This window comes from Mytilus edulis, chromosome 1 (assembly GCF_963676685.1).
Source record: "Mytilus edulis chromosome 1, xbMytEdul2.2, whole genome shotgun sequence".
NCBI lineage: Eukaryota > Metazoa > Mollusca > Bivalvia > Mytilida > Mytilidae > Mytilus > Mytilus edulis.
This window is the reverse complement of record NC_092344.1, coordinates 102,355,486-102,372,284: the sequence shown is the minus strand read 5'-3', so window position 1 is coordinate 102,372,284 and position 16,799 is coordinate 102,355,486. Positions and strand designations below refer to the sequence as shown.

At 31.5% G+C, this 16,799-nt stretch overlaps 2 protein-coding genes across 2 annotated transcripts in view; both read right to left on the bottom strand.

The window, feature by feature from the left end:
• LOC139516491 (uncharacterized) overlaps positions 1-16,799 on the bottom strand; it is a 735,418-nt gene that overhangs the window by 612,024 nt on the left and 106,595 nt on the right. The window lies entirely within an intron of this gene.
• LOC139498480 (ubiquitin carboxyl-terminal hydrolase 48-like) lies at positions 496-13,039 on the bottom strand. Its single transcript, XM_071286875.1, has 2 exons — positions 12,914-13,039; positions 496-7,667 (listed from the first exon to the last, which is right to left on the bottom strand). Exon 2 carries the CDS (start codon positions 7,655-7,657, stop codon positions 4,451-4,453), a length of 3,207 nt encoding a protein of 1,068 aa, XP_071142976.1. The 5' UTR covers positions 7,658-7,667; positions 12,914-13,039; the 3' UTR covers positions 496-4,450.

Genomic DNA, 16,799 nt, shown 5'->3' with positions numbered 1-16,799 from the left:
TCAGTGACTGAATACTCTTTATGTATTGGCTTTTGTTTGTATGTTGGTTTATTTAAGCTAATTCCGATAAATTGAGTTCATCCATTTGCAACTTATTTTTATAGTGATCAAATGTTTTGCTGCAACACCTCTGTCCTAGATTAGGAGATGGTTGACTGCTCACAAATATGTTTAACATTAGCCCTACCACATTCTCTATGTACCTGTCACAAGCCAGAATCCTGTAATTCAGTCACTGTGGTTGTCATTGTTTCATGTCGGTCATTTTTATTTTAATAAATTTTATTGTATAAATTGTTTGGTATTTTTATGATTTGGCTTTTTAAAGCTTACTATACCGTAATGTTTTTTCTCATTGTTGAAGGCTGTACAGTAACCTATAATTGCTTTAACCTTCATCATTATAACTCTATTGGATGGTTGTCTCATTGGAAATCATACCACATCTCCTTATTTTTATATATAAATGGCTGTTACAAATAATCCAAAGCTGAATACTTGACAACATTTAATGAAGGCCTGATGTTACATATTAAGACATGTAAATGTATTCCATCTATTTCACAACCACATAATGCATCCTTTGCATCCAAGTTACAAACGTACAGTTTAGTATAGTCTACAGATGTCTTTATGAAAGATGAAAGGCAAATGATTTCTAACCAATGAATGAGTCCCTAAGATGCTCAAAGGTTATCCAATAAATATAAAGTTCATATGTGACAAGACAGACAATAATATTCAATCATGGTATGAAAGTCTACATATTTGATAGATTTAGTTTCTATATTACAAAAAAATAAACTGGTAATTTAAACTTACTGGGGGAAAGGATAATGGTTACAGTGACAGAACAAAATAACTACAAAAAAACAATATGATCTGTTCCAGTAGTTTGCTATTTAATAGCCTTAATAATTTATATTTGAAATAGACAAATGGATAAATTAACAAAAATAACGCATTGCTGTAAAGCCAGTTTTCATTAACAAATGAATTTGTACTAAAAAAATTGATGGTTTTTATCTTAAGCAAATAAGTGCAATTCCAATACTACTAATTTCAAAATAATTTATGATGATTTAACTGGAGCAACCCCTGGGACTTTAAAATAAGCTTAATTTGATTTTAACTGATGAATGTGAATGACTATAATAATTTGTTTGTAGACTATAAAACAATTCTTGGGGAGCAGGGACAACTTGTACTTCTTTTATCTGATCACAGAAATTAGTAGTATAATACTTATTTGCCATTAAAATTTTCCATTTTTTACAGTTAATTGTTTTAATTACTAAATATTCTTATAATGATTTTATGAATGATTTTTTGAACATCCCATATAAACCATAAATGGTTTTGATTAATAAATAATTTGATCATGGTAGTTTATGAATTAAATGTAATGGTAACACAACATTAAAATGAATTATAAACAAAATGTATCTGGTATTTACAGTGAAACATTGATTACAGAAATATTTACCAAGTATAAAATATCTAATATTATGTACCAGTTTATTTTTAGCAAAAATTAAACACCATTTCAAAAGTTATAAAATATGTTCTTAAACAATAATATTGAAAGTATTAAACAATATGAAACCCATTTGCTGCTGAATCCAACTTAATTTACTCTTACTAAATGGTGAATGTAAATTTTTTTATCATATGACATTCACTGTATAATATATTAAGTTTTTGCATTTTACAAAACACTGCATAGTATGTTTATTTCATGTGGCACTGAGTGCTATGGTTCTGATAAATGAAGATGTACCAAGTTGGAGCACTGACTTACCATTGCTGGGTATTACAGTAATATTTGTTTTAGAGGTTGTATATCAATGTTATTGCATAAAAATTGAACAAGGAACTACATGCAATGTTTGTGCAAAATATAAAACCAATAACTTAAAATTCCATGATCAGTGGGTATAAAAATAAAAGAATTTTGAAACTGGAAGTGACATGATCAGATTTGCAATTGCTCTTAAAAATTGTACGACACTCCATTATAAAGTTCCAGATTAAGTAATTTATAATTCCTTGATACAAAGGCTGAGAAATGTGACAAAAAATGTATATTGATAGGGAAATAATTATCAAAGAATGCTTTGTTTTATCAGGAATCAGGGATTTCACGTAAAAAAAAATCCTCCTATCAACACCAACCAATAGTTAAAGACTTGGATAGACAAATGAAAAGGAAAAGGAAATACATTTACACCAGTTGAAAAAATGAAAAAAATGTACCTTTATAATAAACATTTTACTACAACAAATTATACAGTTAACAATCATTTATAATACAATTCAAGCACATAAATTAACAACATGAACAATAAAATAAAGCACTGATTCGCTGCAGGAATAGCTGTTTCTATTAATAAATTGTAACCTCAGTCCTGAATCAATTAAAAATTGCAAATAAATGAAAAAGCAAAGTACTAAATTTAAATAGTCAATATGACTGATGTTTTTTTTATCTAACAAACTTATGATATCTATCTGGAAAGTGCTGGAGTAAACAAGAAATGATAGTAGGTTATCCATTAAGGAAATTAATAATTCATATTTCATACTCATCATCATATATTTGGGTTGAAGCAAACACAAAGTAGCCATTTGAAAGGGGAGTAACTCTGATAAAAATAAAAGAAAACTTATGCTGTCAAATAATTGAGGGATTGTATACCTCTTTTAGGCTTAAAACTGTAACATTTGCTTGCAACAATTTTAACAATTGTTGGAAAACTGTACCAAATATCACTTATGCTCATGATGTATACACAGAAATTGTGACAGAACTTTAAATTTTTAATGTAACATAATCAAAAACAAATCATTGAGCTGTTTATGCTTTTCTAGCCGAAAATTTCAGAAAAAAAAGCTTTTATATACATGATGTATATTAAAACAAATAAGAATTTCAAAATCGTTAAATTATAAACCAGATAAGAATCTTATAATGACCTTGAAACTACTGGTAAAAATATGCAGATGCCTATGAAACACGTGAACAGTAAACTGAGGGTTAAGATTTTAATACATGTAACATGCATGTGAATGTGTATATTGACTCAACAAGAATATTTGAATAATTAAGCTGCTAAGCTTACTATGACATTTCACAAAAAAATCTGACCTTTTACTGACCATAATTGTATAATGAGAAACTATCAGCATTTGTAAAACTTGGGGTAGGGGACTTCTGTATGCAATTGATGAATAAAGAGAGTTGTGGGGAACACGCCTATGAGACAGTAACCCTGAAATACAATAAACTCAATATTATGTCTAGCCTGTTTTGAGTCAAATAAAAAAATTACTACATACTACTTGTAAATGGGAGCGGATGTCTCTTTTCAAGTTAAATTCAATAAAGAGTATGAAAATTAAAATCTATTTAGTTCATAATATGATGAATTAAAACATCTAATTAATTCAGAAATAGACCTTATGATCAGTAAACTGTACATGTAAGCGTTGCTGCCTACTCATTGCCTATGTTTGACTTTTTGACCTTCATGGCAGATACATGTTAGACCACAAAAAAACTTAAAAGTGTGAATAATTCAGGATAAAAGAACATATGCTGTATACATGAACGAGACAAGTGTCTATACTACAATATGTAGTAACACATGCACTTGCAACATTTAACGGATATCAAGTGAAACAATAGTTGCTTTCAAAAGTACCAGTAGACCAGATGATACATCATACATCAATAAATAAATTTGGTGTTTTAACTGTCTTCTGATTGATTAAAATTATTAGTTTTATTTTCAATGTTGTCAATTTTGATGGCGACACGCCCACTCTGACGTTGTGTATTCATACGCCAACATGTGTGTACGTTGTTATTGTTAATATACATAATATAAAAAGTTCTTTGAATGAGCCTTTTTTTTTTTATAGAAATTTATTTATAATGAATGGCAATAATTTATTTTGATTTTATTGAACCTTAAAACTAATTTTTGACTCTTCACATTTTACATAATCCGCTCCGCGAATTATTCACTGTGAAGAGTCAAAAATTAGTTTTATGGTTCAATAAATTCAAAATAGATAATAGCCATTCATTAAATATTAAGCATCTTGTAAGAAACATACCACAAATAATTAAAAAATATGAAATTTCATTAAAAAATCTCTTTTGAATGTAAAATTTAGTCTTGAAAACTTGGATGAGTGGTTGGTAAAGTACATCTCTTGTTTTATGTTTTAAATACCCTACAACTATGACAGAAAATACTTCCATTTATGATTTAATCAGATTCATTATGTTTATTCTTAACTACAATATCAAAACTTAAATTATAACAATCTATTACCAATGTTATAGCCATGGTTGTTGCAATTTTTTGGACAGATTACATAGAATTTTTCACAAACATGGATGCATAAATTTAAAAATTTAAGAAACAGTGTAAAACCCTAATTATGATATTCTTTCTGAATTTCCTAAAAGTCCAGTTCCTTTAAAGCCTGATTCAGGCCCAGAAGAGACTTGAATCATATCTTGTAACACTAAAAGGTCTTCAGCAGGTTCATCTGCTTGTAACATGATAATGGATCCTGGTGCAATACGTAGGCCACCTAATGTGGCAGTGTCATCACACAAACTGTGTCCATTCAATAGTAATGTTTGATCAAATGGTGGCACTGAAAACAATTTCATTAACTGTAGCTTAAAATCTTTCAAAGTTTGCGTAGATTTTACTTTCACTTCTTTTTCACCTCTCACTTTTCTATGACGCTGACTTTTCCTTGTTCCGTTTTCATTTTTGGATATTTTTTCCGGAGGTTCCTCTAAAGGATCACTTGTGCTGCCTCTTTTCTTTGAACCATGCTGATTGAAGTCTGGATCATAATCCTTTGAATTCTCATCGTTAGGATTGAGAGAACTGGATCCTGCTGATTTCTGCAATTGCTTGGGTATTTTGCGAACAAATATAACTGCTTCATCATAATCAAACCTTGCATTTTCTTCTTGATTTAGACGACTAACAACACATTCATCACAAACTTGTGGAAGTGTTACAATTCCTAAATTTTTGTCATCGTCTTCATAACTGATAATACTAATTTCATAATCTACGTTGAACATTTGACTGATCTTGTCCCACTCTGAACTCCATATGTAAACAAAGTGATCATTTACATATAACTCTAACTGTCCTTGAGATTGAGGATACAGGTAACCCCCATGTTCACATATCAGTATGGCATTTCCTATGTTCTGAATTGGTTTGTATTTGAGTGGTTCCTTAATAAATCTTCTCAATTCTTCTAAGAATGCTTTATTTAAAATAAATACTTCTATTGGTTTTTTCAGGGTTATTGGTCTTTTTCTATCATTAAGAAGGTCGTTAAGAGCATTTTTTTGTTCTTGAGCCAATTTTCTCAAGTATTCTTTTGTTTGTTGTTCATTTCGCATTGCATCATTGCATTGTCCACAAACAGGATCATCTTTAGCAAACTCTGGACAATTGGCAAAATATTCCTTGAGCCTACGCCAAACTTCTACTGGGACTAACTTTCTACACGTCATATCTGGGTCAAGTCTATCATGAGCTTCACAGAGAATATCTTCATTAAATTTAAAGCTTTCTTCTTCTTTAGACAGAGCTTCTTCTGTGGTTACTGTATTTTCTTTCTCTTTTTGCCCTTCTTCTTTGGCACTAGAAATTTCTTTTTCTTTCAAACCATTTTCTACAGAAGGTTCAACATCAGTTGAATCTCTCTTATCCTCATCATTTTCTCCAAGCTGTTCTAAAACCATTTTCTTCCATGATCTAAACGAAGCTTTACCGACCCAGTAACTAGGACCAGAAATGACATTTGGTTTGGTCATGCTGCCGAAAACTTTATCATCTTCCATCATTCTTATTTTTGTCCTAATCACATGGCACTGTTGCTGGACACAAAGCATACATAAGCTATCTCCTCCAATTAGTCTTTGTCCTCCTTCATACCTATTACATAAACTTTCACTTCCATTTAAGTTGACAAATTTCAGTTTCATAGCTGCTGCGGGAGACAATTTGTCATGTTTGCATAATGAAGGTTTATTGTCTATTGGTTCTGCTTTAGCTGGATCAGTAAGCCATGAATTCAGCCATTTTAGGCTAATCCATTCTCCTTCATTGACCTCCAGTTTATCAAAGGCTAGTTTCTGATACGTTTCTTTTATTTCTTCTTGTTTTTCCTTTCCACTTTCTATATTCTGATCTCTAATTAACATTAATTCAGACACCCAATTTTCAAATGTTTCATTGTCTTTAATGACATAGTCTAACACATGAGCTGGTAGAAGTTGTTGAGCCTCTACCTTACTATCAGTACTACAGGCATTTTCTTCATTTAGTGTATAGACCAACATGTATGCATTACGTGATGAATGATATCCTTTAGGACATCTGCCTTTTTGTTTACCGCCTGTCTCTTCTGGATCGTCCTCGGTACCCAACTGAAGCTTACTTCCCTTCATTTTCTCTATTTCCTCATCATTAAATTTATACCAGTTTTTACTGTTGATATCTCTGATATGTGCAATATAATGTCCACTGTAAGCAGTGGGACCACGGTGTATCAATACAGCTGTAAGATTGTATGTAACAGAATTCCCGTCAACACCTTCAGCAGTGGCTGAATCGCCAGCACAATTATTCACAGTCAAATATTTTGTCATATCAATTTGTTCAGGAAACTGAATAAAGCTGTTCAGTTTCTTTTTCATTCCAGTTTTCTTGTCAAAAACAAATCGTAAAAGTTGTAAATTGAGAACAGGTGGAAGGTACTTTAAATGTATTTTTCGTGAAGCATTCTGTTTACTATTGCACGAAGAACACATATACTGGTTATCTCCCTCTAATTTCTCTTCCTGTAAAAAATCTTTTAAAGATTCGTCTAAAGTTTTATGACCTTTTATACTTAAATCCAGTTCATAGAATGTTGATGGTCTTTCAGATTTTGTCCCACATCTATTACAAGTAGTAACGTATGCATATTCTCCCCTAAACTGATTTTGAATAACATTTCGCACACATGCATCCTTTTGTCTAGATAAGGCATCTTCTAATAATGTTAAAAATAGATTTGAAAATTCCTGAGCGTCTTGCTGCTGACCAGCATCTAAACCTAAATGTGTTATGAAGTCTTTAGGATCTAAATATCTTCTCTCAGATAATGAAAGTAAAGCAAATAATGCTTGAAGATGACCCCCAATGGAAGAAGGTGACCATTCTGCTGTTACATCTCTAGTCACATGTTCATCTGGTTCTCTGAATTTGTAAAGTGCATTTCGGATAACAGGATTATGAAACCATAACTGAAGAAATGTGTTTACATAACAGGTGGCTCCAAGATTTTTGAGTCCAACAAACATATCATCATCCCGCCTCTCATAATTTGGATCTTCAATTTGGTGCCAATCATCATCATCAATTTTCCCGAACCACACTCTTTCTCCTATTGCATTGAGACAAAGGGGATTTCCTTTGCAGTTCCGTTTACAAGATCCTAACGGACATGGTTTTAAGTTCAATCTGTATGCTGTCCGAACATGGTCAAACGTGACATTATCAGGATCAGTTGTTTCTGCCCATTGCCAAGCTGCTTTATCAAGCTGAAACTTTGAAGGCATCTTCAAAAACCTGAAATATATAGTATTATGTCTATTAGTCAACATTCTAAAACCAGTGATTATGCTAGCATCCTTAATAAATCTTACATATAAAACAATCAAAGTTAGAATCAGGCAAAGTAAGTTCTTTGACCTCAGTATTCTGTGATCAGACAATAACAGTACTGTATTTCAAGAGTTTTCATGGGTAATTGTAGATTTGAGGGTTGCAAATGAAGTTTTACTATCATCCTAGAGTTAATTACAATGTTTAGAAGGCTCGCAGTCTTTTCAATGTGTTTTTCCTTATTTTAATTTATCCTCAATTTCAATGCAAGAATATAAACTTCCAGTTAAAAATGTATCCTAAGCTTTTTGAGAAAAATCATTTTTATTAGATTTAACACCCAAAAAAAAAATTTATTGCTGAGAGCAAGCATATATATAGCAACTTGAATGCAAAACGTAGATCCTGTTTTAACACAACAAGGTTTGACTGTGTTGTGTCCTTTCTTTGAATGTATTGACATCAATTAATTATATACATGTATACTGTGGATTCATTAATATTTATTGGGTACCAATTTTTGTGGATTTCTAGGTACAAGAGAACCACGAATTTAAATGTCCAACGAATTACAAATTTTCTATAGGAATGAGTGCAGACTTTGTCAAATCCATGAAAGCAAATATCTACGAATATGTAAGTTTTCCTTAAACCACGGAAATTGATACCCATGAAAATAAATGAATCTATAGTACTGTAAATTCAGAAATTATTGTGAAAAATGCGACAGGGTAAGGCTTAAATTAAAATATTGTTTGTTTGCAGTTTACCGACCGACCCTTGAAAATCCTCCCGATTGTGAAAATTTTATTGCTTTAAATTTGAAGAATTTTTTTTTTATTACTTCTATTGACGCGATCCGGAACTTTGGGTCCTTTCCGGAAATGATTTAAAGTCTGGGTCAATTACGCATTTCAAGTTCGGTTTTTCTTAGCTTCCCGTCAAGCGTTCATGTGACCATTTAATGATAAAGCACATGGAAATTGTTTACAGGTATCCATGAAGTCACGGGGAAGTACTTTATGCTGTCGTCTCGTGTCAATTTTAAGACAAATAACAAACAAAAAAGTTTATTAGTAAACTGTTTATACAGATTCAGGCACATGTAATGATGTGTGATGATATCATTGACGATGATACAGCGGATATTCATAACTGACACGATAACCATTCTGTCTCAAACAAATCGGGTACAGAATCTGTGGAGCCTGACTTTATGGAACCAATTTCAGTGGTTAAATAATTCGACAGCAGCTTGAAGTATGGCATATTTTCTACAAATCGTTGTGAAGACGACAAAGATGAAACCACTCCTCTGTGACTTAAATCGTCATGGATATCTGTAAACACGCCTGTACGGAGGAAGGGCTCATTTGAAATGTTAATGGATATAGATCATGCCAAATCAATAAGAACGACCCTAACTTCACAAAGATGTAGAGAAAATGAATGGTTAGCTTGAAAAATAAATATACTCTCTCTATATTAAATCTATCTTTGATTGCAATGAGTATGCTCCTTTAGGATAAGGGGGGCTGCCCCACTCATTGCAATTATTCTCTTTCTTACAATATTAAATATACCCAAACTGTGTGGCCTGTGTGAATTCAATTAAAACATGTCCTTAGGAGCTATGCTGCCAATTTTTTTTAAAGCATTAAAAACATTTCAGTACAGACCATTTACTTTTAATGGGGTGCTATGGATTTCACCCCAAACTTTAGATTTCTTTGGTTTTCATTAAAGCCTGGCAAAAATATAACCTCATCACATATAATTAAATATTGGTAGAAATATGAAAAAAGTCGAATGTCTTAATACTTTTTTTTCAAGTTGTCTTTTTTTTCAATTGAGGAAGATTCAATGGTTATTTTTTTATTATTAAAAATACACTCTAGCAACTTTACCTGACCATATAGGAAAATAGGTATTTAGTCGGATCTTAACACGTACTTGTGATTTGGTTAAAACCGGTTTTGTTCAAAATATACGAAGAAATGTTGAAATGTTCAGGACTTTTATTTAAATCCGTATTTCGGTAGGATGGTGCAAGCATACGATTTTTATTGCGTCTTACACTTTGAGAAGCGAATAATCTTCAACTACTTTATTCAAATATTGTGTAAAAACGTTAATTTTGAGCTAAGAAAGTCAAGTGGCTCGAGTATTTTTCTGAGGAAGTTTTAAAAAATTGCAAAGAAATATTTTTACATTGGATTAGCTTTCATTAGTCTTAACTATCTATAGATTAACAACTTTTGGTTATATTTATAATTTAGAATCATCATTGAAAGTGGGGGACGATTTCGCAGATAATTAATTATATTGATGTGCCATTTGTATGCATAATATATATAATTATTTGCTATATTGTGATGTTCACACTTGAATGAACTTAGTGTCTTTGTTCTTCATAGCATCCCAAAATATTTTATAGATTCTTGTACAACACAGCTTGACCTCCAAAACATTGTCTCAGATTTCCAAAAACATCAATAGAACAAATTTTATACCTAATTGAATTTAGTGGTCTCTTATGAATTGATGTTGCAAACTTCATTGAAGATTTATGAGAGAATGAAATACAATAGGAAAAATCTGAGACACGGTTTTGAAGGTCAAACTGTGTTGTGCAAGAATCTATAAAATATTTTGGGATGCTATGAATAACAAAGAAGCTAAATTCATTCAAGTATGGACATCACAATATGGCAACTAATTACATAACAATTAATTATGTAATAATTATGTCATAATGAAATTATCACAATTTGAAAGATTAATCCTTCTTTCTTTTGGTACCTCATTTATAAAATTTAAAGAAAGATGAGTGGAATTACATCAGTTTAAAGAATGAAAAATCTTTGTATTGTGCTACCTTAAACAGGATTTTTCTCAACATTGTAAAAATTAAAATCGCATTTTAGTCTAAAATAATAAGAAAATTGCAATAATAAATGTATGCAATAATTTCTGAATTTACAGTAATAAGGGCCTAGTGAAATACACTTTACCTATGGGAGCTTTAATCAGAATATTGTCTCATGTACATTTACTGAATACCCATTCATTACTTTGAGCATTAGACAGGAATTCATTAAATCAATTTATAAACTTAATAACAAGTTTTTTTTTTAAGTACCTTCAAAACAATATTTTTAGACATAAATAATATATACATGTATACTATGATAAATCATATTTACTTCCAGTCAATGACATTTTCAACATATATATATATATATATTTCTTTAAGATCACAGTAAAACACTTTTCAAAGCTCAAAGAATCAGTGCAAACACTTTTACAGGAATCAGCATGAAACAACCAACTATAAACAGGTTACACTTCTGAGTGGAGTGACGTCACTGGACTAAATGACAGGACCAGAATGAAAATGCTAATTACTTTTTTATTTCTCAAGGTTATCTCAAATTTAATATGTTATCAGATTATAAGATTTTATAATTTTTAAAATACATAGATTTAAGAAAAAATATAGAATTATTTTTTAAAAGCTTTTGAAAACATGACCTGACCAACGCTGACAATTACAGGACCAACATTGACCATGACAGCTGGACCAAATGAAAAAAATGTTAATGACTTTTTTTTTTCTCAAAGGATTTTTATCAAATTTGAAATGTCTTTTAAAACATTAATTTTTAATAAAAAACTATAAAAAAAAAATCAGAAAACATGACATGAAAAATGCTGACAATGACAGGTCACAGGACCAAATTCAAATGCTTTTTTTATTTCTCAAATGTTACTCTCAAATTTAAAATATAAGATTTCATCTTTTAACAGTCAGGGGACTTACTTAAATAAGTGATTTTCTAAATCACTGATTCAAGTAACATTATTTCCATAAAGGTTGGAAGTTAGAGTTGTCTTTAAGAATCACCTATTTAAGTAGTACAAATTAATCACTAGAAGAAGTGATTTAATCTTATTGTAGCTTTAAATATAGAATACTAATGATCCAGGGACTAATTATGTTTCTAAACTTATCAGAACCAACATCTGTGTTGTCTAGGATGACCAGGTCATTTCAGGTGATGACCTTGTACTGAATCTAGGATAATGACATAAAAATCACTTGTTTAAGTATCAGACCTCAATTTCCTTCTCAAAAATCACTTCTTTAAGTATCATTCTTTTAATAACCCCCACTAATTTCAACACCCCCGAACAGTGGAATTTTTATCACGAACAGTAGAATTTTATTACATAATCTGAAAGATGAAACCTTGAACTTCACAGGAAAAATACTCCCACTGCTGGGAAAAATCTTTTAAGAAAGTATCAGTTCATTATGTAAAGCCATTATTATAGCATTTTTTCAACTAAAATAGAATTTTCAGCTAAATGATAGCATCAAAGGCATAAACCTTGCTACTTAAAAGAAGCAAAAAGTTCATTTTTTTTTATTTTACTAATTAAAAGATATTATTTAAACCTATGTGTTTAAAATTTTGAAAAAACTACATAATCCCAATTTGTGACAAAACCTCGAATTTGCTACTCAAATAAGTGATTTAAAAATCACTTATTTCAGTAAGTCCCCTGACTGTTTAATACATAAATTTAAGAAAAAATATGAAATTTTTATTTTCTAAAGCTTGGGAAAATATAGTCCGAATAATTATGACGTCTTGAAAGGCTATTATAATTTTTTTCTTTGACGCCTTACAAGACGTCATAATTATTTGGACTAGGGAAAATAATGACAGGATAAATCTCAATGACAGTGCCAAATGAAAATGCTAACAACCTTTTTATTTCTCATGATTAAACTCTCAAATTTGAAATGTAATAAGATTCAACCAATTGATATATAAATACAGTAAAAATATAGAAAAACAAGTATTAAAGCTTGCGGTTATGTGACCTGACCAACCAGAAATTATTCTACCCAATATAAATACATTTGTATACATGTATTTCCTGAACCCTGTTGATTTGTCTTGTTTAAATTGTTTTGATTAAAAAAGTATTGTTCTTTTATGTCAGTTCACTAAATACCAAATATTCTAAAACGAAATCAGCACATAAGCAAACTTGTATTTTTTATGAATGGATATGTGATGCTACTTTCACAACGAAACTTTTAATATCAATGCTGGTTTTTTTCGGACCAGAAATAATGTTTTCATTTGTGTAATCAAAAGCTGAAACTTTTCATAAGATAAGGAAAGAATATTTACTATTTTTCTGAACATGTAAGGGGAAACAATGTCATTTCAAACGACGATTATAGTCATTCCCGCCTCAGATTCAAGAGTGAAGAGTTCTGTCCCTTTCTAATTTTTCGGGTTGATCAAGGTCAGATACATGCTTTAAAAAGATTGAGCTTGATTCATCACTCATATATTCTGGTCGAGGACGACAATAAACTGGCCGCTTTTCGAAACATGTTGTTCAATGTTTAGTAAGGCTAGTTTGCTTGGATGTTGTTTTCAGTGGATCACATCCATGCAACGTTTTGGAATGAAATATAGTATGGAGAATGTAATGGAATATTGAATGGAAGATTGAACGGAATATGGAATGGATAATGGGCTGAATGGAGAATGGAATGGAGAATGGAATCCTAAATGGAATATTGAATGTAACGGTTACGATGAATGGTAAATATGAAAATGGATGGAATGGAATATGGTGAATGGAATATGGTGAATGGAATGGAGAATGGAATGGAGAATGGAATGGAGAATGGAATGGAGAATGGAATGGAGAATGGAATGGAGAATGGAATGGAGAATAGAATGAAGAATGGAATGGAGAATGAAATGGAGAATGGAATGGAGAATGAAATGGAGAATGGAATGGAGAATGGAATCTGGAATGGAGAATAGAATGGAGAATGGAGAATTGAATGAAGAAATCCGAATCACGGAGAATGGAATTGAGAATGGAATAGAGAATGCAATATGGAATGGAGAATGGAATATGGAATGGAGAATGGAATATGGAATGGAGAATGGAATATGGAATGGAGAATGGAATACGGAATGGAGAATGGAATATGGAATGGCGAATGGAATATGGAATATGAAATGGAGAATGGAATATGGAATGAAGAATGGAATGGAGAATGGAATGGAGAATGGAATGAAGAATGGAATGGAGAATGGAATGAAGAATGGAATGGATAATGGAATGATGAATGGAATGGAGAATGGAATGAAGAATGGAATGGAAAATGGAATGGAGAATAGAATGGAGAATGGAGAATGGAATGAAGAGGTCCGAATCATGGAGAATGGAATGGAGAATAAAATATGGAATGGAGAATGGAATATGGAATGGAGAATGGAATATGGAATGGAGAATGGAATATGGAATGGAGAATGGAATATGGAATGGAGAATGGAATATAGAATGGAGAATGGAATATTGAATGGAGAATGGAATACGGAATGGAGAATGGAATATGGAATGGAAAATGGAATATGGGAATATTGAATGGAGAATGGAATATTGAATGGAGAATGGAATATAGAATGGAATATGGAATGGAATATGGAATGGAGAATGGAATATAGAATGGAATGGAGAATGGAATATGGAATGGGGAATGGAATGGAGAATGGAATGGAGAATGGAATACGGAATGGAGAATGGAATATGGAATGGAAAATGGAATATGGGAATATGGAATGGAGAATGGAATATTGAATGGAGAATGGAATATAGAATGGAATATGGAATGGAATATGGAATGGAGAATGGAATATGGAATGGAATATGGAATGGAATATGGATAGGAATATGGAATGGAATATGGAATGGAATATGGAATGGAATATGGAATGGAGAATGGAATATAGAATGGAATGGAGAATGGAATATGGAATGGGGAATGGAATGGAGAATGGAATGTAGAAGGAATAGAGAATGGAACGGAGAATGAAATGGAATACCGGGAATGGAGAGAATGGAACGAAAATGGAAAGCAACAAAATGGAATCAAACAAATTCGTCATTGGTCATTTCTGGCATAAACATTCATTTGACTCAATTACATTAGCATCACATTTGGATTATAGCTCTTCATCTTTTATATAAGCTTTGGATTTGAAATATTTTGGCCACGAGCATCACTGAAGAGACATGTATTGTCGAAATGCGCATCTGGTGCAAGAAAATTGGTACCGTTAATTTTATTTCTAAATAAACTGATATATTTTCAATCTGATAAATTGTTTTAAAAAAAGACAGAAGAAAGGTTTTCTTTAGTCTGAGACTACTGTCACACTTTTTTCAATTCAATTTTATTTTAAGTCGATATTCAACAAAACTTCATAACACAAGCTCAAGCGAGCTTTTAAAATCGACTGAATAACAAAATATATACATACAAAAGTCATGAAAAGCACACAATTCTAAACATACAGTGCAGATACCATAGATGACATATAAAAGTTAAAAGCATAGTATGCTCCATTTTTTTTCGAATTGGTTAAAAGATGTTTCCATTTGAAAATGGTTCGACAGCTCATGCCAGACTAGTATATGGTTTATAGTCTTTAGCACAAGACTGTATGGTCAATTATCGGTGTACTGCCGGATATTTTTTTTAAGACACTAATGTTTATATCCCTCATAGTTTGTTGAAAATGGTATAAAATTGGAAAAGTTCGACAAAAACAACTATAATAGTACTATATACATGTACATGTAATGTCTCTGCAGTCGGTAATTGGAAAATATGTTTACTCTTTCTCTATCAGCATACTTACTTTTTTAATCCTCTTCGTGTTCTTGAAGATATAAGGCACCAACAACGGACCTCCAACTCGTTCTATCTGAGTCCAGGTGTAACCATGTTTTTTTTTAAATCTCTGCTGGTATATCTCTTCTCCATGTGCCTTTATGTCTTCCAGACTTTCTTGTCCCTTGTGGTGTCCACGTCAGCACTTTTTTCACATGCCTTGTTGTTATCCATTCTGAATATGTGTCCAATATATTTCCACCGCCTTTTCGTGATCTCATATATATTTATATACTATATTCATCACACCGGTTCTTTCTGATAGCTCACTGCTTGAAATTACAATTGATGTTAACAATGCATCTCTAACAGCGTCCTTCAAATCCTCTAACTCGATTTTCTGTAGAACTTGTTAAGTTTAATTCCATGTTTCTGGACCGTATAGTAGAACTGATCTAACATTGCTCATATATAAACAATCTAATTTTAGTCTTTCTAGAAATTCTGTTGATTTTTCATAAGAATGTTCTTTAGACTTTTGAATGCAGTAGCTGCTTTACCAGATTTTACCAATACGGATGTTGACTTCTTAATTCTTTGATATTTCCTTCTGCATTAACTCTACTACCAAGATAGTTGGACGAATTAATTATTTACTCAGTTACTATAAACATACATGATAGCACCATTCGATGACTGCCTTTAATTGAACTCAAGCTACACATATAAAAACATGGTATGGTTTTTTTTTTCACAAATACATGTTACAACTATCACAATAGGGTTTGTAGTCATCAACATGTGAACATTGAAACAAATTAAATGATTTATTTGGTGTAGATTCCAATACAAGGATAGTCTTTTTTTGGTCGCCAAACAAAATAAGAAAATCTAGACGGCTTTCTGCAAAAATCTGTTATTTATTTATACATTGATTTGATGACATTACATACATTTATTCAAATGCAACAAAAACAAACTACCGGCAGTTCGGTAAACAACATCACCGTTCAAATTAGGATGTGAGATCCCGTTTATAATAAGTTTTCCACAAGTACCGAACCAAAATCTTTGATTCTATTGAAATAATTTAGTAAAGGTTTTAAGTTGTGTTATAAAAGAGGGACGAGAGATACCAGAGGCACATTCGAACTCATATGAAGAGTTGTCCCATTGGCACTCAGGCATACCACATCTTCCGAGTATATTTTATCAAATATCGAAAATAAAGTGACAACGCCATGGCTAAAAAAAGAAAAAGGCAAACAGACAACTTCTAGAACACAAGACACAACATAGAAAAACCAAAGACTAAGCAACACGAACCCCACCAAAAACTGGTGTTGATCTAAGATTCTTCGGAAGGATACGCAGAT

What these genes read in the sequence shown, in the direction of transcription:
- LOC139498480 (XM_071286875.1), bottom strand. Translation starts at nt 7,657, where the DNA reads ATGCCTTCAAAGTTTCAGCTTGATAAAGCAGCTTGGCAATGGGCAGAA.